The sequence below is a fragment of the Telopea speciosissima genome, chromosome 2 (assembly GCF_018873765.1).
Source record: "Telopea speciosissima isolate NSW1024214 ecotype Mountain lineage chromosome 2, Tspe_v1, whole genome shotgun sequence".
Taxonomy (NCBI): Eukaryota; Viridiplantae; Streptophyta; class Magnoliopsida; order Proteales; family Proteaceae; genus Telopea; species Telopea speciosissima.
Window position 1 is genome coordinate 74,135,473 of NC_057917.1, and position 21,705 is coordinate 74,157,177.

At 40.9% G+C, this 21,705-nt stretch overlaps 1 protein-coding gene across 1 annotated transcript; it reads right to left on the reverse strand.

Moving 5' to 3' along the window:
• Positions 1-1,805: 1,805 nt before the first annotated feature.
• On the reverse strand, positions 1,806-20,833 carry LOC122652934 (26S proteasome non-ATPase regulatory subunit 14 homolog). The gene is made up of 6 exons (XM_043846821.1): positions 20,637-20,833; positions 20,196-20,373; positions 12,183-12,264; positions 2,553-2,729; positions 2,285-2,452; positions 1,806-2,002 (listed from the first exon to the last, which is right to left on the reverse strand). Exons 1-6 carry the CDS (start codon positions 20,770-20,772, stop codon positions 1,811-1,813), a joined length of 933 nt encoding a protein of 310 aa, XP_043702756.1. The 5' UTR covers positions 20,773-20,833; the 3' UTR covers positions 1,806-1,810.
• Positions 20,834-21,705: the final 872 nt, after the last annotated feature.

Below are 21,705 nucleotides of genomic sequence, written 5' to 3' on the forward strand. Positions count from 1 at the left end.
GTAAAATAGTCCTTTTATAAGTTCACCCTGTCTGAGAAAAATGTAAACGAAATCGAAAAAATGGGTTGGGTCATCAACAATATTGTGGGACCTTGACTAGAAATCGTTGGATTGGATTTTTTTCATGAAAAGGGTCACATCGTCAACTGAAAAGGAGTCCAATCCAATGGATTTTATCGGCTTTTACTTGTTAAAACCACATTGGTTACCTCTTCAAAGATCAGTTATTGCAGAAATTTTTTTTAATGAAAATAACTTAAAAAGAAAAAGGAAAAACCAGGAAAAAAAAATCTGTCCACTTTTTCCAGGCAAGAAGTTTACTTCAATCGAAAGGTCCTAACGTGCAGCATTGAATGCTAATTTAATAAAGTAATATTTTTATTTATTTATTTATTTAGTTTTTGGATTAAGAGAGGGGGATTAGAGGATGGGGATAGGCCCCAAAGTGGCATAAAGTAATATTTCATTATTAGCAATTAGGGAACTTTCCTGGGGCAGTAGTTAAGGAATCTTTGTTCTACCAAAATAAAAATGAAGGAATCTTTGAGGCATGTAAGGGTGCTTAACATGCACTCAATTTTGGTAATACTTTACTTGCTTGCTCTCCCTTTGTGTGTGTTTTCTCTCTCTTCTTTTTCCGGTGCCTCTAAATCCGGCCCTTAGTAAATTGATGGAAAGAAATCTTTTATGCGGGAGTGTGGCACTGCATCTAGGTGTAGAAGCCATGCATCGCACGCCATTAGGTAATTCTTTTCCTCTAAATTGATATCTTCCTTTGGCAAGCAAAGGTGTACGATGGACTTGTAATTTTACAAGTGGCAGCTTTGCTGGAAGCCTCCAAAACACTTGAAACCGACCACGTGTGCGTGTGGTTGGGCTTGAACCAAACTTAAGACCTATTCCAGATTTCCCTCATACGTGGGCTATATGTAGAGATATAACCGGGTTGAATATGAATCAGATGTGATTGGATTCCCGAATATGGATACCCTTAAACGGATACAGATATGAATCGAATTCAGATTTTTGACTATCCGTTAACATCCCTAACTTGTGTAATCCAAGCCTTCTCTCCTAGTAGATACGATTCACTCTCAATCCATGTGTCTGAGTTGTCTTAGTCTCATGATTCTCATTTCTTTATTCTCTAGAACTTGTTTAATCTTCAAAAAACCTCAAGACCATCACCTACTTAACTTTTTAATATTAGTTGGCTATTTATTTGGATCGGAATTTTTTTTTCCCACATTATCCGCATTCGAATCTAGATACCCCTAAATGGATACAAAAACCCCTATACAAATACAGATATGAATTGAATTTCGAATAACCGTTTACATCCCTAGGTATATGCCTTTTTTTTTAATGAAAAAGAAAATCACTACTTAAAGGGTAAATTACACGTCACCCCCTAGTTTTTAAACGAAACTCAGATCCCCCCTTGGTTTTTGAAAAAACTCAAATCAACCCCTAGTTTAGATCCCAATATGACAAATTAGTCCCTACCGTTAGTTTTATGTTGTTAAGTGATGATGTCAGTCAATTAAATAAATTTAAATCCTTAAACCACCCTTGACCAATGTTGAAGATGAAGGAAGGGTAATATTGTAAATTAAATTCTAATGTTTTAGTACAAGGGTAAAATAATCCTTTCACACCAATAACTAACAACAGATTAACACCATTACTGTAAAAAAGTGATTTGAGTTTTTTCAAAAAACCAGGGGGTGATCTGCATTTCGTATGAAAACCAGGGGGTGAAATGTACTTTGTCCTAAATAAAAGTACAGATCCCATCCCAACTGCAAACTTAGAAAACAACTGTATCTAGCATGGTCCCTAAAGTCTGGACTATATTTGATGACATCAAGTTCGACACATGCTCTTCCAAGTGCTTCTTGGCATCCTGTCTGCCCACATTCGCAATGGCAAGCTTTTCAGGAGGCAGTTCATCCTCTTCCTGAACTGCCTTGTTGTACTTGATGGCCAGGTTCAGCATCTCCTGATCATTCCCCAGCACAACCAACAACATCAGTTGCTGATCAAGATAAAGATGAACATGTAATTTTCAAGATGATGGAAACAAGAGGTTAAAATTTTTAAAATGAAGGCAGAATGAATAGCAGAGCTTGAAAAGTTTAAGGTAGCAAGAATGGTAGTAAAACCTGGAAATTTTTTTTTTAAAGACCGACTGTTTATAAAGGTTGAACAGATGCCATATTTGACACCAAAGAAGTGTTTGTAAAAGATATAATACTACTTCAAAGATCTAAAACGTAAGTACCTGCACAGTCTGCTCATTAGTTTTGGAGTGTACATCGAACCGTTGTAATGTCAAGCCATCAGTCCATTTCTTTTTGTGCAGGTTCAGTAACATTTTTTCCTCAAGTTCATTCTTCCTGTAGTTAATAGCAATTGAGTAGTAATGTCGGTTCAACCCATGGATCAAGGCCTGATATGTTCATAGCAGAAAATGGTTAAAAATGTGAAGAGAATAACTTACAAGGAGAGAGTAGCGATACCATGTGGTATCTTGCCACTCAAACTCTTACCTGAATAGACGGCTTGTTTAGATGCCCAAGGTTGGAAGTTGTCTGTCGGGGTTCTTGGCCAAGCATCATGGTCTGTGGGTTGATCAAGCGGAAGGCATCAATGACCACCTTCCCTTTAACACTCTGAATTGGATCTACTACAACTGCAACAGCTCTTTGATTTAGAGCTTCAAAACTCTGTAAGACAAGGCACATCAACAGGAGGAAAAATATAAGGATTCTGTTTCAAGAGCTTAAGATAAAACCTCAAACACATCAGGAAACTTGGTCCACAACTCCAATAGGTGAGAGGGGGGGCAGTACATGACAGAGTCAGCAATAAACAAGCTCTCTTTGGATTAGGTGTTACAAAAGCAAATACAAAGATGGAATCCAGGCAAAGCCTGGAAATAAGCAAGTAAGCAATAGAAGCAAACAGCTACATCATGTATCATCTTTTACATACTTAGAATCTAAAATACAGCAATTAATATGCGAGTAACAAGTAACTTGTAATGTATTTTGGTAGAAAAAGGAGTAGAAACAGTAAAACAGCCATGAATGGAGGCTACGAGATATCTTAAGCCACTATTTTTATTATATTGTTAGAATTGTCCACATGGAGAGGGATTGAAGAGGATCTGACCATAGAGGGGTGAATGAAGGGAAGAGGTGCATCTGAGGTGCCGTCTTAGCTGCATAGAATAAACTTTGAGCAATTATAGAAGACAGCTATAAAGCCAGCATGCTTTATGGAGAATACACACATAGACTAAGAGTAGTTGCAATGAGGATGTTAAGATAGAAGAATGGTAGTGTAGAAACATGAGAACTAAAAATAAGTACATCAACGAGAACTAAGGGGTAATAACATTATGTAACAAAATGACGAAAATCCTAAATGAGATGGTTTGGTCAAATTCAATGAAGATTTGTTAACTACACCAACAGAATATCCTTCATTTGATAATCCCCAAAACAAAAGAAGTAATGGTGCAAGTTGAAGCTAGAAGAAAAGGCCAAAGGGGACATGGGTCAAGGTAACAAGGAAACAATTCAAAAGAGGAAAACTCAGGAAATAAACTGTTACGTGCAGGTTTAGTAGTTAGTGCATGTAATGGGCCAGTGCTTGGTCAGCAGGTGGTGTAAGTAGTGGTAGACGTGAGTCAAGTCCTTATTTGGTTTAGTTTTATTATTGCATGTGAAGTTGTTATCACATGTGGCTGTTAGTCATGGATAGTGCTATCAGCATGTGTAGGGGAATGTGGGTTCAATTTATGTACATGGGTGAGTGTTGGTAGGGAGGTGTGTGGCAATATAGCCTATTTATTCCATTAAGGTTAATGAAAGGGGATCAGATTTGCAACCAACAAACATCTCTCTGAGGTTGAGGCAAGGCTTCCTCAATTAAGCCTACGTTATCTTCCCTGGTTCCTATTTCCATCTTTAGACTCAGCCATCTTCTCTCCAAAATAGGTAAGCAGCGCACGTATGTGCCAGCCTGGTATCAGAGCCGGAACATGGACGAGCGTATGGAGCAGTTGGAGGACGAGGTGAGCTCACTCCATGAAGGTCAAAGGAAGTTACTCAGCGACCAACAGCAGATCCTTACACGGTTGGGAGAATTTTTTGAGAAATTCTCTACTTCTCAAGGTTCTACTCACCACGATGCTGGCTCCACTTCCAAGGTACCCATCCCTCCTTACGAAGGGCTACCACCGGCACCTCCACCGATCATCCAACGGACTACCACCTTCCAGCACAACCTGGCGCCAAAATTGGTCAAGTTAGATTTCCCACGTTACAATGGGGATGAAGACACGACCGGCTGGATGTGTAGGGCAGAGCAGTTCTTTGCGTTCCACCGAACGCCGGAGGAGGAACGAGTGGCACTGGCTTCCTTTCACTTAGAAGGGAACGCACAACTGTGGTTCCAAGTCTTTAAGCAAGACGAAGAAATGTTGACATGGCGGAATTTTTGCGACGGACTTCATTCTCGGTTTGGACCTACCCCGTTCCAAGATTTCTTTGGGGAACTTGCAAAACTACAACAGTTGGGGTCGGTACAGGATTACCAATCCAGGTTTGAGAGATTACTCTCCAAGGTGGGACGACTTCCACCTCACCAACAATTGAGTTTTTTCATTTGTGGATTGAAGGAGCACATTCGGGTAGACGTCTTAGCAGGGCGACCCACCACCTTATCTGCAGCCATTGGTCTGGCTCGACTCTATGAGTCTAGAAACAATGCACAACGAAGGGGTCCTTTACAATATGAAGCAAAGAGATCCAACCCGGCTGTCAAAGAGCAAACACCAGGTAACCCTCCTTTCCCTATTAAGAGATTGACATCAGCTGAAATACAAGATCGCAGGGCTAGAGGGCTATGCTACAACTGCAACGAGAGATTCGTGCCCGGCCATAGATGCAAGAAACTCTTCTTAATTGAAGGGTTCTGTGATGGAGAGGATACGGCAGCGCTGGATGACCCAATAGGCGAGGTGGAGGGAGACATGTACGAACTTCCTGAGATATCCTTGAATGCTATCAGTGGAGCCAATGCACCAGAAACGATGCGTGTTACAGGGAGTCTAAATCAATTCTCTGTCTCTATTTTGATCGACTCTGGCAGTACACATAATTTTATGAGTGAGAAGATAGCAAGAAAGGTGGGACTCTACCCAACCGAGTCCAACAAAATGAAAGTAATGTTGGCTTCAGGTGAGAAGATTTCAAGTCCGGGAAGATGCGCCGGCGTGGAGGTGATCCTGCAAGGAGTCCCTATCGTGGCTGATTTTTATCTTCTCTCTCTAGGTGGTTACGAGATCGTGCTAGGTGCTCATTGGTTGCGCACGTTGAGCCCTATTTTGTGGGATTTTTCTCAACTTACAATGCAATTCCATGTGGATAACAAGGAAGTCACTTTGCAAGGTCAAACGGTTAGGGAAGACAAAATCATCCCTGATCCTAACCGTGAGATAAGGAAGAGGCAACATGGAGTCTTGTTGCAACTAAACTCCCTAAATGGAGCTGAGTCAGCCCCAACAGAAGAGATCAATTCAAAGAGATTTTCGAGGAACCGAAGGAGTTGCCGCCATGTAGGACACACAACCACCGAATTCCGTTGAAGGCTGAAAGTGTTCCGGTGTGCGCAAAATCGTATCGATACCCCTACTATCAAAAAAGGGAAATTGAACGGTTGGTGTCTGAGATGCTCAAAACCAGAGTCATCAGGCCGAGCAACAGTCCGTACTCCTCCCCAGTGATCTTGGTGAAGAAGAACGACAGCACGTGGAGGATGTGTGTCGATTATCGAGCTCTTAATAAAATTACCATTAAAGACAAGTTCCCGATTCCATTAATCGACGAACTCTTAGATGAATTGGAAGGGGCACGGTATTTCTCGAAGCTCAATTTGTGATCCGGGTACCACCAGATCAGGGTTGTTCCTAAAGATATGGACAAAACGGCATTTCGCACTCACCATGGCCATTACGAATTTTTGGTGATGCCGTTTGGTCTGACCAATGCGCCATCAACCTTCCAATCCCTGATGAACCAGGTATTCCAGCACCAGTTAAGATAATTCATTTTAGTTTTCTTTGACGATATTCTGGTCTTTAGTAAAACTTGGGAGGAACACTTGGCATACTTGGAGACGACGTTGAAAATCCTCAAAGACCATCACTTGTACGTCAAGCAATCAAAGTGCCAATTCGGACAGCGTAAGGTGCATTACTTAGGCCACGTTATCTCAGAAGAAGGAGTGGTCGTTGATGGTGATAAGATCGTGGCAATGATGGAGTGGCCCAAGCCCATTTCGGTGAAGGCTCTAAGAGGGTTCCTCGGTTTAACCGGCTATTACCGTAAATTCATTAAAAATTACGGGAAAATAGCTCGGCCCCTCACCAACTTACTCAAGAAGGACCGGTTTCAATGGGACCTTACAGCTGACGAGGCATTTCAGTCTCTTAAGGAAGCTATGGCGCAGGCACCAATGCTCGCACTCCCAGATTTTTCAAAAAATATTTTAATTGAGTGTGATGCAAGCGGTTGGGGTGTGGGAGCAGTTTTGATGCAGGATCAGCCAATAGCTTATTTCAGTAAGGCATTACAAGGCAAAAATCTGTTGTTATCGACATATGAAAAAGAGATTTTAGCCTTGGTTTTAGCCGTGCAAAGGTGGCATTCCTATTTAGTAGGGCAACAGTTTGTGGTGCGAACTGACCACAAAAGTCTCCAATATTTATGGAGTCAAAAAATAACCACCCCTGCGCAGCAAAAGTGGTTATACAAATTTATGAATTATGATTTCCAGGTTGAGTACAAAAAGGGAAGAGAAAATATAGTCGTGGATGCGTTTTCACGAAGAGATGAAGTGGAGAAAAAAGAGATGGGTGGCTACAAAATAGCAGCACTCTCATCACCTTTAGCAAGTTGGTTGGACTCCATCAAAGAAGAAGTCAATAACCATGAGGATTCTTTGGAATTAAAGAAACGGATTTTGGAAGGAGAAGCTGTGGGCCCTTGGCAAGTTAAAGATGGTATTATCTACTTTAAATACCGAATTTTCTTGCCTAAGGACTCTCCCTTAATTGATGATATCATAGGAGAATTTCATGGCGGGACCCACGAAGGATATCACAAGACGTTCCAGAGGATAAGGCCCACATTTTATTGGCAAGGAATGAGGAAATCGATCCAAGAAAAAATTGCCCAATGTGACACGTGTCAACGGCATAAGGTTGAGCGGCTAACTCCCACTGGGTTACTTCAACCACTTCCTATCCCAGAACGTGTGTGGGAGGACATCTCAATGGATTTCGTGGAAGGACTACCGAATTGCAAGGGGCGCACAACTATACTGGTAGTTGTGGATCGGTTATCTAAATATGCGCATCTCCTGCCCATCTCCCATCCCTACATGGCAGCAGCAGTAGCCCAAATATTTTTTGATAATATCTGCAAGTTGCACGGTCTACCCCAAACTATTGTGTGTGACCGAGATCCCACGTTCACTAGCCAATTCTAGACCGAATTATTCAAGCTACAGGGAGTCCGATTCAATTTCAGCTCAGCATATCACCCTCAAACCGACGGCCAGAGCAAAGTTGTCAACCGAATGTTGGAAATGTATCTCCGTTGCTTCATAGGATCCAATCCGAAAGAATGGGGTAAGTAGGTAGCTTGGGCCGAGTACTGTTATAACATCAGTTGGCATTCCTCCATTAAAACCACCCCTTTCGAAGTTGTTTATGGTCGTCCGCCACCCACTCTCTTGACCTATGTTTCTGGAGCAGCAAAAGTAGAAGCGGTCGAGCAGGAGCTATTGGCACGGGATCTCAAACTCAAGGAGTTAAGGGAAACTCTAGCAGGGGCGCAGAATCGAATGAAGGTGATATACGATCGTACCCATCATGATCGGGAATTTAATGTTGGAGATTGGGTTTATCTGCGGTTACAGCCTTATCGACAGGTTTCCTTAGCTCTTCGACGGGTAAAGAAGTTATCACCTCGGTATTACGGGCCATTCGAAGTTACACAACGAATCGGAAAGGTCGCATACAAGTTGGCATTACCAGAGGGCTCGAAAATTCACCCTGTCTTCCGTGTGTCCCTACTCAAGCCAAAAATTGGAAAGAGCCAGCCGATTCAAGGAGATCTGCCGTTGATTCGAGAAGACGATGGGAATCTTCAGCCACAACCGCAAGCCATATTGGACCATCGCACCTTCAGCGTCGACAATAGATTTTGGTCCATTGGCGAGGATTGTCACCGCGGATGCAACATGGGAGGATCGTGAACATCTCCAACTTCAGTTTCAACCTTGGGTCTTGAGGACAAGACCGTAATTTAAGAGGAGGGGAGTTGTTACGTGCAGGTTTAGTAGTTAGTGCATGTAATAGGCGAGTGCTTGGTCAGCAGGTGGTGTAAGTAGTGATAGACGTGAGTTAAGTCCTTATTTGGTTTAGTTTTATTATTACATGTGAAGTTGTTATCACATGTGGCTGTTAGTCATGGGTAGTGCTATCAGCATGTGTAGGGGAATGTGGGTTCAATTTATGTACGTGGGTGAGTGTTGGTAGGGAGGTGTGTGGCAATATAGCCTATTTATTCCATTAAGGTTAATGAAAGGGGATCAGATTTGCAACCAACAAACATCTCTTTGAGGTTGAGGCAAGGCTTCCTCAATTAAGCCTACGTTATCTTCCCTGGTTCCTATTTCCATCTCTAGACTCAGCCATCTTCTCTCCAAAATAGGTAAGCAGCGCATGTACGTGCCATAAACTTGGATAGACTACTGTTGAAAACGAATCCTAACACAATGCAGAAAGGAATGGAAATCGCAAACAACAATCACACAATGAATTAAAGGATTTACGTGCTTCGGCAAGATTGCCTATGTCCACGGTGAGATGAGATCTGTTTCACTATCAATGAAGAATAGGGTTACAACCGATCATCCTCACACCTCTCTCAGATTCCGTTACAAAGAAGGAATCCTCGGCTCCTCGCTACATAATTATAGTAAAACCTATACAGGAATTTTACCGAAATACCCATATAGTCCTTAAAATAAATTTCCTAGGGGACTGCCGCCCTAGAACCCCCGCTGGTTCGCCGAAGTCCCGCCAAAACAGTAGATTAACGCGCAGGTGGGCCAATTCCTCTGGGCCTAGAAGCCTTCGGCTTCTTAACGGCCCTTTCGGAATCAACCCACAAACCGAGCAACGGAATACAAGACATCATACCCCCCAACAACAACTCAGCCTTGTACCAACTAAATGGGGTCGGCTACATGGATCCTTACCCTCCAATCAGCTCTATTCAAGGTCATACTTGATACAAAGCCTAAGCTATTCATGTCTTTCCTCACCATTTCGCCCAAAGTCATTTTAGGTCTGCCCCTGGCTCTTTTAGCTCCTTCAATTTGAATCAAATCACTCCTTCGTATTGGAGCATCTAAAGGCCTCCCTTGAACATCGCCATGATACCTCAAGCGACTTTCTCGTAGCTTATCATGTATCGGAGCTACTCCAAAATCTGCTCTAATTTGATCATTCCTTACTTTATCCTTCCTAGTTTTGCCACACATCAATCTCAACATTCTCATCTCAGCTACACTGAATTTATCTATAAGACACTTCTTAACAGCCAACTTTCCGCATCATACATCAACGTGCATAGGCTGTGTAATGCATGTCGATAACACAACATACTGCACGCACCTCTCCACTTCATCCATCCTATTTTAATTCTCTGTGAAACATCATCCTCTATATCACCTTCTTTATTTATGATTGAGCCCAGATACCTAGAATAATCACTTTGAGGAATTTCCCTCCCATCAATTTTCACCGCCTCATTATCCGTCCTAGTTAGTTACACACCATATACTCCATTTTCATTCTACTTATCTTAAAACCTTGTGATTCCAAGGTTGATCCCCATAACTCCAATTTCTCATCCACCAAAATAATATCATCAGCTAAAAGCACACACCAAGGAACATGATCTGACTGCTTCTGGTTATATCATCTATGATAAACGCAAACAAATAAGGATTTAAAGTTGATCCTTGATGTAACCCAATTATAATCAGGCATTCACTACCTTGACCCCCTACAGTTCTTACACTAGTCACCACACTATTATACATATCTCTAACTATGTCCACATATTTTCTTGAAACACTTCTCTTCTCTAGTACTTGCTAGATTAACTCTCTAGGGACTCTGTCATAGACTTTTTCTAGGTAAATAAAGACCATATCGAGATCCTTCTTGCAATCCTTAAATATTTCCATGAATCTCATAAGTAAATAGCTTTTATCGTAGATCTACCTGGCATAAAACCAAATTGGCTCTTTGAAATAGTAGTTTCTTGTCTCAAGCAAATTTCAATCTCTCTCTCCCATAATTTCATAGTATGACATTGGTTTTATACCTCTATAGTTATTGCAGCTCTGAATATAACCTCTATTTTTATAAATTGGAACCATGATGCTTCTCCTGCATTCATCGGATATTTTCCTTGTGCTCATAATCTTAATAAACAGTTTGGTTAATAAAGATAAACCACAGATGTCTAAGCTCTTCCCCACTTCTATTAGGACCCATCTGGACCTAGTGCCTAGCCTACTTTCATCCTCCTTCAAGCTTCTTTTACTTCAGGCACAAAAAACTGGGTCTCAGGATCCTGAAGAGGGAAGCCCAAAATGAATGTCAGATGCAAAGCCCCGCATGTCATTAAGATCATATGGGCATACTCTCCCATAAAAGAAAGAGCAGACCCCATTGAAGGCGGGACTGAGGTACAACAAGCCATTTCTGTCCACCGCCCTTCTCACAGGGTGGATGGCCTTGTTTGTTCCAGCATCAAATTGCTTAGATTTCAGTTATTTGTTTCATTATCTTTTCAATAAGCTTATTGTCATCAATCAAAAAAGAAAATTTTGCTGCAACATAACTGAGTACAGTAGATTTGCATTTCAGCATGTAGGCATTTGCCAACACAAGAGAGCAACTGATCAATTTCAATTGTTTACAACATTTTAACTAAACTTGACATTCTAATTCTTATACAATGGTATGATATAATCTGAATTTCTAAGTTTTAATGCAAGTTATCTTCATTGCTCAGTTTACCCAAAGATAAACCATGATAAGAGAATGACATAACAACTTCTTCTTCATTATTATGATCATGGTTGGCATATCAGGCGTATCCCTCGTTCTAAGATTCCTAAGATCCAAGAACACTTGGTTTTTTAATAAAAAGCTAAGTTCACTTTCACTAAAATTTCTTTGGAGCAGCATCATATCATATCCAAGAGACTTCAACTCATTTGACTAAATATAAACAACAATTTTCTAATCAGTAGATTTCCTACACCATCAAAATGATCATTTCCGGCTAGTTCAATAAAAATTATAAATACGATCCACAAGGAAGATGATATACACCCAGTAGCCTAGCTGACCTTATCCATCTCAGATGTCTAACATAACAATATGTTCATGTGCAGGATAACCAGAGTGGCCTACTGACTAGAAGGAGATGACTGCTTCAGTCGAACCAGATCAAAGCAGACCCACCCCCCTCCAACGCTTGCTCCCTCACCCCCCCCCCCCCAAACCCCACTGCAGCCAACTAGTACAAGCCCCCCTGAACCCATCTCTGGAGGAAAGAAGAGATGGGTACAATGGTCTCAACCACCAAAGAGACTGCTTGATAAGAAAAAACTGACCCCAAAAGCCACAATCCTTCGTTCCCACGCAGTCCCTGACCTGATCCCTTATAAAAAGACCCTCTCTCTCAAAACCTGTTTCATATAACTAAATAATTTCGATACCTACCAAAGGGACTGCATGATCAGCAAAAGTGGAACCCTGCAACACTTTCTAACTTCTTAACAGTACTCCAAAGGAAACTTACAATCCCTTAACCACAGCCCTTCTGCTCTTAAACCAAGCAATTTAGTTCTAAACAATAATAAATTATTCACAAAAACATTCTCTGAGAGAAGGGGAAAAAAAGTAATAATTAATTAGTCACAAAACATAGGTTCTTATGAAGTGTTCAAATTTCAAAAGGCCAGAAATATTATCCAATGACCAAAAAAAACAACTTGAGCAATTAGAGTAATACCTGTTGGGTGTTTATGTCTACCCCGGAAAGCCAGCAGCCAAAACCTGGATGTGAATGGTACCAGCCCACAACCATCTCTGGTCTGCAACATGTGCAAGAAATAATGAGTGATTATAATCAGATTAAAAAAACATTTATTTGCAAACAGCCAGACCTTTGTTAGGAAACTGGGAGATCAAATGATCAATTATCCCCCAAAAAAAATTGCCATGGAGAAACATAAATAAAACCAACATTATGATAATGGTGTTAGTATAAACAGGTATTCCCAACAAAAATGCAGCCACCATCAGGCTAGTGCCTTATAGATGATTTAAGTATTACTGACTACTCTGAATCAGTCATCGTAATCCTAAAACATTGTTTTGATAGTACTTTGAGCACTTCAAGATCAACTTTGACAAATATGGGTAAATTAGAGGGCTTTACTGTACTCCATTAAGACTACAGGAATCATCTGATGCAGCAACACCACATGGCAAGGAAAAGATGAGAGCCTGACCAACCTCAGCTGAGAGGCACCTGATCCAACCAGGCCAGCCAAGTAGAATTTATTTGGGCTGACCTCAGCCAAATAGTGGAAACCAGTCTATGTTTGTTATCTTTTCTACTACTAGAAGACTAGCAGTAATTTGGTTTCTATATTTTGTAGAATTAAGAGTTAAACTATGTCAAGCAGGAATTTTGCTCTTTGTTTCCTTTTGATTACTTCAAATTTTCCCAAAACTTGAAATAATAGTAGGAGTCTCCTATTCAAGGAAGGGGTAGATATCTAATAGATCTGCAAATAAGCATATGTAACCCAATCCTTAAGGGCCATCAAATTTTACAAGTTTCAGCAAAAAAAATTTTTGGTTTTCTCTCATTGGTTGTATTCATGGTAGGTTGGATGGATTTCCAGCAGTGATAGGGTGGTTCCTAATCATTCTCTCCCCTTTCCTTCCATTCTTCTGTTATTCTGTTACTGTTTTCAGCACCCTTGGCGGACCAATCAGCGGGTGTTTCCCATCAACCAACTAGACCAGGTTGGTTTTAATTCAGAGTCCTTAATTCATGCTGTTATGGTTTTCTGCTCCTGGATGTCCAGCATAAGCAGTGTTCTGAATTTAGTTTACTGTTGAACTTGAATTGGATCTATTCAAAGTTATGTAATTGATTGATGCATAATTCAATGTCATACTCTTTCAATCATATTGGTTGTTTGACCATTCTGTCATAACCCTCTGATCTGCACCAGCACTGACCAAAAACTGTAGTTTGGTCATGTCATACCTTTCCAACTACAGGAAATGATACGATCCTGGTCATAGTTATCAAGGCGTTGCCTTAGGCATCCAGGTGCCTTAGTCTTCTTGGTCGCCCTGTTAATGTCGCTTGTGTCCAGAACCCCTCCAACACCTTGGATCACCTAGATGCTGTGACAACTATGATCCCAGGTTTAAAAAAATTCAGTTTGGGTTCGCTATGGGCCCATCCAAATGCACATTAGCCAATAGTAGGAAGGTGATGGCAGAATTGTATATATTTATATATATATATATACCAAAGGTAGAATAGTAGGAAGGTGATGGCAGAATTGTATATGTTAAAGTGCTTTGGGTACTGTTCACGTGAACAGTGTCGTGAACTGCTGTTCACGTGAACAGTAACTAGAAGATGAGAGTTGTTAGTGAGGGGCAGTTTAGGAATTTCTCTTGTGTGTTAGCTCTACCCTGTTATTAATAATATTGGTGAAGAGGGGAGAACAATTTTTCATTCGATAGTTCTCCCCAAACGATTACAGCCACTTCTCTTCTTCTTCATCTTCTTCCTCTCCATCTTCTCCATTAAATCTGGTTTTATTTACATGGTATCAGAGCTAGGATCTTAGGAGTCGATTCTACATCCTAGGACCTACTCGATTACTCTAAAATTGATCAAGACAATGTTGCGGTTCTGAAGGCTTCACGTTTGAAGGTTTTCGTGGCCACAGTTTGAAGGGGCTGCAGCACCCTATGCTGCGTTTTGGTGGAGTTTGCTGAGATTGGTTCATGATTATATAAAGGAACCTAGTCTCGATTTTGTGGTGATTGCTTGATATCGATTCAGGGTTTTGGGAGGTGATTATTTTTCGATTTCAGTTCTTTTTTTTGGTGGTTTGAAGGTTCTTTGTAAGGTTTTCCCTGAATCGATCCTTGCTGGATATTGAGATTGCATCGATTTTTTGTTCTAAAATCGATCTCTGAATTTTTGGTTGGCTGTTGGCGATCGTGTTTGCTTGCTGGTTCATCACTTTTTCTCAGTTTTTATTAGTTGTTGGTGAATTTCTGCATCGGTTTGCTTGATCAAGATGGGTGACCTAACTGAAGATTCTAAAGGTGTTATCTCTGAGGTTGTTTCGGGCTCTTCCAAATCTATTACAGAGAAGAGATTGGAAGGGGTAAGTAATTTCCAGCAATAGAAGAAAATTGTGTGGGTTGTTTTGACTGGTCGTGGCCAACAGAAACATCTTACAAAGGCCAAACCAGAGGATGATGAAGCGTGGGAAATTGTAGATGCATGCATTCTGGGACAGATGTTGAATAGTATGGATTCACAGATTGTTGACTTAGTGACTCACATAGTTACTGTAAAGGAGTTATGGGATTACTTACATGTTTTGTATTCTGGACAGAATAATCTATCCCGTATATATGAGCTGTCACAGGAGTTCTATCGTGCTGATAGAACGGGACGTCCGTTGACCCAATATTTTGCCGATTATAAACAAATGTTTGAAGAGTTAAATGCATTGCTGCCCATTAGTTCGGATGTGAAACAGATGCAAGATCAACGTGAACAACTTGCGGTCATGGGATTTTTGGGAGGACTGGGCCAGGAATATGACTCAGTACGCTCCACTATTCTTGGAGGAGATAAAATTGCCTTACTTGCAGAAACTTTTTCTCGCGTTCTTCGTGTTTCTTGTGATAGTTCCCATGAACCAGCAGCTGCTCCTGGTAAGAGCTCTACCCTTGTTGCTTCTAGTCAAGGGAGAGGTAATGGTGGACGTAATGGGGGCCGTGGAGGTGGAAGAGGCAGTGGTAGTGGTAATGGTGGTGAAAATTCTAGTTCTGTGAAGACTTGTAATCACTGTGGTCAACCAGGACACATCCAACGCTTTTGTTGGAAACTTCATGGGAAGCCACCGCAACAGCAGTATGCTAATTCAGCAGCTAGTACCGAGTCTCCTGCTACACCTTCTGAGGGTAAGTTGGTAAGGTTATCTGATGAGGATTATGCTCAATTCACACAGTTTCAGATTTCTCGGTCTTCTACATCTTCCTCCACGGCTACTTTTGCCCAAACAGGTAATGTCACTGCGTGTTTCTCCACTTCTCATCCTTGGATCATTGATTCAAGTGCTTCTGATCATATGTCTGGTGTGTCAGGTAATTTTTCTTCCTTTCAGTCATCAGAGTCTAGTGTTACATTGGCTGATGGTTCCCTTGCCAAAGTCACTGGCACGGGTACTGTCAACCCAACTACGTCCTTGTCATTGTTTTCTGTTCTCCATTTACCTGACTTCCCTTGTAACCTGCTTTCTGTTAGTAAAATTACTAAAGCCTACAATTGTTCAGTGACCTTTTATCCTGATTCCTATGTTTTTCAGGATCTTATGACGAAGAAGATGCTTGACAGGGGACGTGAGCAAGGGGGTTGTATCATCTTGAAGACTCTCCTTCAGTTGCTTATTCCAATGTTTTGTCTCCACACCAAGTTCATTGTCGGCTGGGCCATCCGTCTTTGCAGAGTTTACAGAAGTTGGATCCTCCTTTTAGTTCCCTTTCTAGTTTAAAGTGTGAGTCATGCCAGTTTGGAAAGCTCCACCGTGTGAGTTATCCCCCCAGAGTCAATAAACGGTCTGCATACCCTTTTTCTTTAGTGCATTCTGATGTATGGGGGCCTTGCCCTGTTACTTCTAAGATGGGATTTAAATATTTTGTTACTTTTGTCGATGACTATTCTGGAGTCACCTGGATTTATTTAATGAAAAGTCGTTCTGAGCTGTTTGCCATTTTTCGTGCATTTGTTATTGAAATTCAGACTCAGTTTAATAAGAAAACTGAGTCCAACTTCAACTTCGCCTGCGGATCCTACTCCTCAGTTAAGTATTCCTTCTTCTGATCTTGATATTCCCATTGCTCTTCGTAAGGCTGTTCGTAGTTGTACTCAACATCCTTTGTCTCATTTTGTTTCTTATACAGGCTTATCTGCTAACTTTACTGTTTGTCTCTCTACTGTTGAGTCTTATCCTACCCCTAAGTCTGTTTCAGAGGCATTATCCCACTCTGGCTGGAAGACAGCTATGGAGGAGGAATTGGCTGCCTTGGCTGAAAATCACACTTGGGACTTGGTACCGTTACCTACTGGTAAGAAGGCTGTTGGTTGTCGGTGGGTATAAGTGGTTAAAGTGAACCCTGATGGTTCTTTGGCTCGTTTGAAGGCACGCTTAGTTGCCAAAGGTTATACACAGGTTTATGGAGTTGATTATCTTGATACCTTTTCCCCTGTTGCCAAGCTTGCATCTGTTCGTCTTTTGATCTCTCTTGCCGCATCCCATCATTGGCCTCTTTTTCAGTTGGACGTGAAGAATGCTTTTCTTCATGGTGATCTCCATGAGGAGGTTTATATGGAGCGACCTCCTGGGTTTGTTGCTCAGGGGGAGTCTGGTTTAGTGTGCAAACTTAAGAAGTCGTTGTATGGTTTGAAACAATCTCCCAGGGCCTGGTTTGGAAGATTTTCAGATGTTGTTCTGGAATTTGGGATGACTCGGTGTGGCAGTGATCATTCGGTGTTCTACCGGCATAGCAAGGCTGGCAGGGTATTTTTGGTGGTATATGTAGATGATATAGTCATCACTGGTGATGATGTTGAAGGCATTAAGCAGCTTAAGTTACATTTGCAGTGTAAATTTCAGACCAAGGATCTTGGTAAGTTGAAGTACTTTCTTGGAGTTGAGGTAGCTCAGTCTAGTAAAGGTATTTCTCTCTCCCAAAGGAAATATGTTCTTGACCTGCTTTCCAAAACACGTATGCTTGGGTCTAAACCTTTGGATACTCCAATGGACCCAAATTTGAAGTTGACAGCTGATAGTGGTGATGTTCTTGATGATCCGGAAAAATATAGAAGACTTATTGGAAAATTAAATTATCTCACTGTGACTCGACCGGATATTGCCTTTTCGGTTAGTGTAGTAAGTCAATTTCTGTCCTCTCCTAGGACGTCACATTGGGATGCTATGATTCGAATTTTGAGATACCTCAAGAAAGCTCCAGGTCGTGGTCTACTCTACACTGATCATGGTCATGGACGTGTTGAGGGATTTTGTGATGCTGATTGGGCTGGTTCTCCTGTGGATAGGAGGTCTACCACTGGGTATTGTGTCTTTGTGGGGGAAATTTGGTGTCCTGGAAGAGCAAGAAACAGCCAGTAGTAGCAAGATCTAGTGCAGAGGCAGAGTATCGGGCTATGGCACAAGTTACTTGCGAGCTGATGTGGATGAAGCAGTTGTTGACTGAGTTAAAATTTACGAAGGAGTTACCTATACAGCTATGGTGTGATAATCAAGCGGCTATCCATATAGCTTCCAATCCTGTGTTTCATGAGAGGACGAAGCATATAGAGGTTGATTGCCATTTTGTTCGAGAGAAACTACAAGAAGGTTTTATTGCTCCACAACATGTTCGTACAGGGGAGCAACTTGCTGATATTTTTACTAAGTCCTTGGGAAGTGTGAGAATTGATTATATTTCTAACAAGCTGGGTATGATTAACATCTATGCCCCAGCTTGAGGGGGACTGTTAATGTGCTTTGGGTACTGTTCATGTGAACAGTGTCGTGAACAGTGTCGTGAACAGTTTACGTGAACAGTAACTAGAAGATGAGAGTTGTTAGTGAGGGGCAGTTTGGGAATTTTTCTTGTGTGTTAGCTCTACCCTATTATTAATAATATTGGTGAAGAGGGGAGAACAATTTTTCATTCGATAGTTCTCCCCAAACGATTACAGCCACTTCTCTTCTTCTTCATCTTCTTCCTCTTCTTCCTCTCCATCTTCTCCATTAAATCTGGTTTTATTTACAGCATATATATATACCAAAGGTAGCAAGGGAGAAGGTGGCAGAAATGTAATTAACCAGAAAATTAGAGGGGGGTACTTGGTAAGGGTTAAGGACACAATAGGTATTATGATTTATTTTTTAGGGGCAGTCTTGGATCAAACACAAATAAAGGATAAAGAGGAGTAGAACTGGAAAACAGAATTAAGGGTTTAAAGAAAACAACCCACGCACAAGGTTGTCCTCAACCTTCGGTCACCTCTTCAGCTTCGAATGATAGAAGTCCTCCAAAAGAGGTCCAACCGAGCTGAAACTTCAAGGTAGAAATCGCAACCCAGAAGCCTCTTGAATCCAACTAATATCAGACCCAAATAAGAAATATGTTATAAACAATAAATGGATGCAACAGATCTGGCAGAAGTTCTGAAACTTGATGGAGAACTCCTGACTCAGGAGCCTTTTGACCACAGGCTGTAAACTCTGAATCACACTAGGGTAGGGACTCAAGCCCCCAAATATGATGGAGTACAGATGAGGGAGGTCGACTCACTTTAAGTGGCTGTAATTAACACTAGTTGCAGGGAACAGGAACAGTATTAAATAAGAGGAATGATGGAGAATCATACCTGAGAAGGAAGGGTCGGGAGGAGGAAACAAAGAATGAAAAAAGAATAGGAGAAAGCCAACGATCGACTGTCGCACCACAGTATGGTAACCCAACCCGTAACTCAACTCTCAATTCAATATTTTCAATTCCATCATCTGTCGTTGAGTACAAGCAAATATAAAGAAAATGACAAAAACAATCCTATTCAAACTCAATGACTGAAACAGAGTTTGAAGCGAACTCCACTACCCTATCCTACGACTTTTTTTTTTTTTTTTTTGGGTAGAATATCCTACGACTATAACATAAATAAGATAGTAACAGAAATTTACAAAAAATAAAATGAAATAATATAACCCAAAGAAAGAAACAATTACTACCAACCTTTGTTGGTCCAACAACCCGAGTTGGGCCGGTTTCGTTTAGGCTTCAAAACCCAGTTGTATCAGTCCAACCACTCTGGAGCCAATGAATCACGAAATTTTTAGCAAAACTGTATTGCAGGCTAGGGAAGAGAAGAGTCTCTGTCTCAACTCAAGTTTCAGACCAATCTGACATCTGGTTAGTGAAGTTTCCTCCAGGTCTACCAAGCTGTTTTCTGAAGTTTCCTTAAGCTCTGTTGAGCTTGCCACTTCTATTTGGAATCCTACTGCTGTTTATTCTAATTTTACTTCAATCACTTATTTCCTTTTCCATCATGAGCTGGAATTAGAACCCAATTCTACATTAACATCACTAGAGCCATTAACGAAATTCATGACACAAATGTAAAAGTCGAAAATGATTTAGGGAAGAAAATGAGGGAGTAATTATAAAACAAATATTAATACAGCCAGCAGGAAAGCTAGAACTAGCTACTTAGTTACAAGGATTTCCAATATACAACATGTTCAGTCACTGGGTGATAATCCCATTTGCAATACTATTCATAAAACCACTAAAATGAAAAGAGTCTGAAAGAAAATGCATGTGGAAAGAAAAGTGATTTCATAAGTTAAAATATGGAATTTCAATTATTCAAGGTTTTTTTCCTCGGATCTCAGCTCAAATATTCAAGTTTCAGACAATTTTTAAAAGCAATAGGTCAAGAAAACCACCAAATATAATACTGAAACAGAGTAAGACAGAAATCCACGATTCCAGTTAGGAAGAGCGGGTAGTCAAAGGTCAGTTACTTGGTAAAAATCCTTCTTTTGAGAAGTTCAAATATACGTGATCAAAGAGATATAATATAACACCATAGGCATTGCAAGGAATATAAAACAAAACAATTTTTTCATGTTTTTCTATGCACAGTTTTTTCCGAGCAAGTCCATAAAGCAATGACCTTCCAGTCTGCTTGAGCATATCGAGCATGTTGGTTTGGAAGACATGATCAACCGCCTCGACACTAACACCAGTACCACTCTGGGGCATCGCAAAGACATCCACAACACGGACGGTGTACTCATCAACAAACTCTCCAAGCATCAACCCCATTACTTCCATGGGAACTCCAGCTCTCCCTGGCATATCATTAAAACAAAATCCTCAGCTATCTTACAAGACGAACACAATTATTGGATAAAACCCATGTCAAAAAACAAATAATGCCAAAGAACTCAAAGGCAAAAGTTCTTCATATTTACGGAAAGTCAAACATTTCACCGAATCAATCAACAGAAAACCCTAATTCATGCATTGTAAACAGAAAAAAACAAAATTTTAAAACCCCATTACTACGGAGAAAATAAAAATGAGAAGAAGAGAAAGAGAAGGATTTCCATACCATGCTTGAGCATCTTGAGGAGGGCAAGAGAAGAAATGTAAACCTGCTCCGAGGAGTCGAGAAGGGGAGCATCGGGTGGAGGATGCCCCATTCCACTTGCACCAGAGAAAATCCTCTGCAATCTCTCCATACTCATTTTCGCTCTCAGTAAACAACAACTTACAGCTGCAACTCAGAATTGTTTCGGTGAAGAAGGAAGAGAAATTGAGAGTGAATCCGTTTAGAGAAGCTGAATCGCAGCTTCCAATATTATGTCAATTGAGTGCTTCGCGACGTATCTAATGAGATCGAATACCAGTGCGTTTAGACCGTTGGATTAGTATCTCTACCAAAGGAGGATTTCACACGCACGGACAGAATTCAATTACCAATTTCCGTCCTTACATATGCTTCTTCATGTTTTGTTATTGGACTGAGGAGGATTTAGGACAATCAGAATCAAATGAATCAAGAAAATGGGCTGCTTTTTCGGCCATCCAGAATCCTAGGCTGTGCCTAATATGTTTAGTTCAAGCCCATGATCAATTCTTTTTTTGGATTAATCAGCCCATGATCAACTTGTTGAAATATATTTATTTGCTAGGATTTTTTTTTTTTTTTTGGAAGGGGGAGGAGGAGTGGTCTCTGTGGGGGAGTGCAAGGGCCACGTGCGCACGATAGCCAATGAGAGTACGTGTGCTGGCATCTCGAGGGATGAGATTTTCGTCTTTCATGGGAGGTGGGGCGGTCCTTTTGCCACTTACTGTGTATGGGTGTGGCTTGTGCCCCTTCCACACCCCCCCCCCACACATTTGAAGTGTTAAGATGTTGGGAGTTATAACTTAATTATCCTCCTTAAGTTGTTTGTCAATGTGTAGAATCAAGTACTCCAAAACCAAGTATCCCCTCCATATAAAACCAACACTATTTTCTTTTGTGAGTAATGTAGGAGTAAAGAAAGTTCCCTTGCATATAAAACCAACACTATTTTCTTTTCTTATAATAGAGAAATTGAATATTTAAGAATTGTTGTTTAATATTCATTAAGGGAGACTATAGTCCTATCTTACACTCATAGAACATGCAGTTC

What these genes read in the sequence shown, in the direction of transcription:
- LOC122652934 (XM_043846821.1), bottom strand. Translation starts at nt 20,772, where the DNA reads ATGAGTATGGAGAGATTGCAGAGGATTTTCTCTGGTGCAAGTGGAATG. An exon ending in ATGCTCAAGCAGACTGGAAG is followed by an intron (nt 12,265 to 20,195) that starts GTCATTGCTTTA and finishes CACATGTTGCAG; the next exon opens with ACCAGAGATGGTTGTGGGCT. An exon ending in TAGACATAAACACCCAACAG is followed by an intron (nt 2,730 to 12,182) that starts GTATTACTCTAA and finishes CTTGTCTTACAG; the next exon opens with AGTTTTGAAGCTCTAAATCA.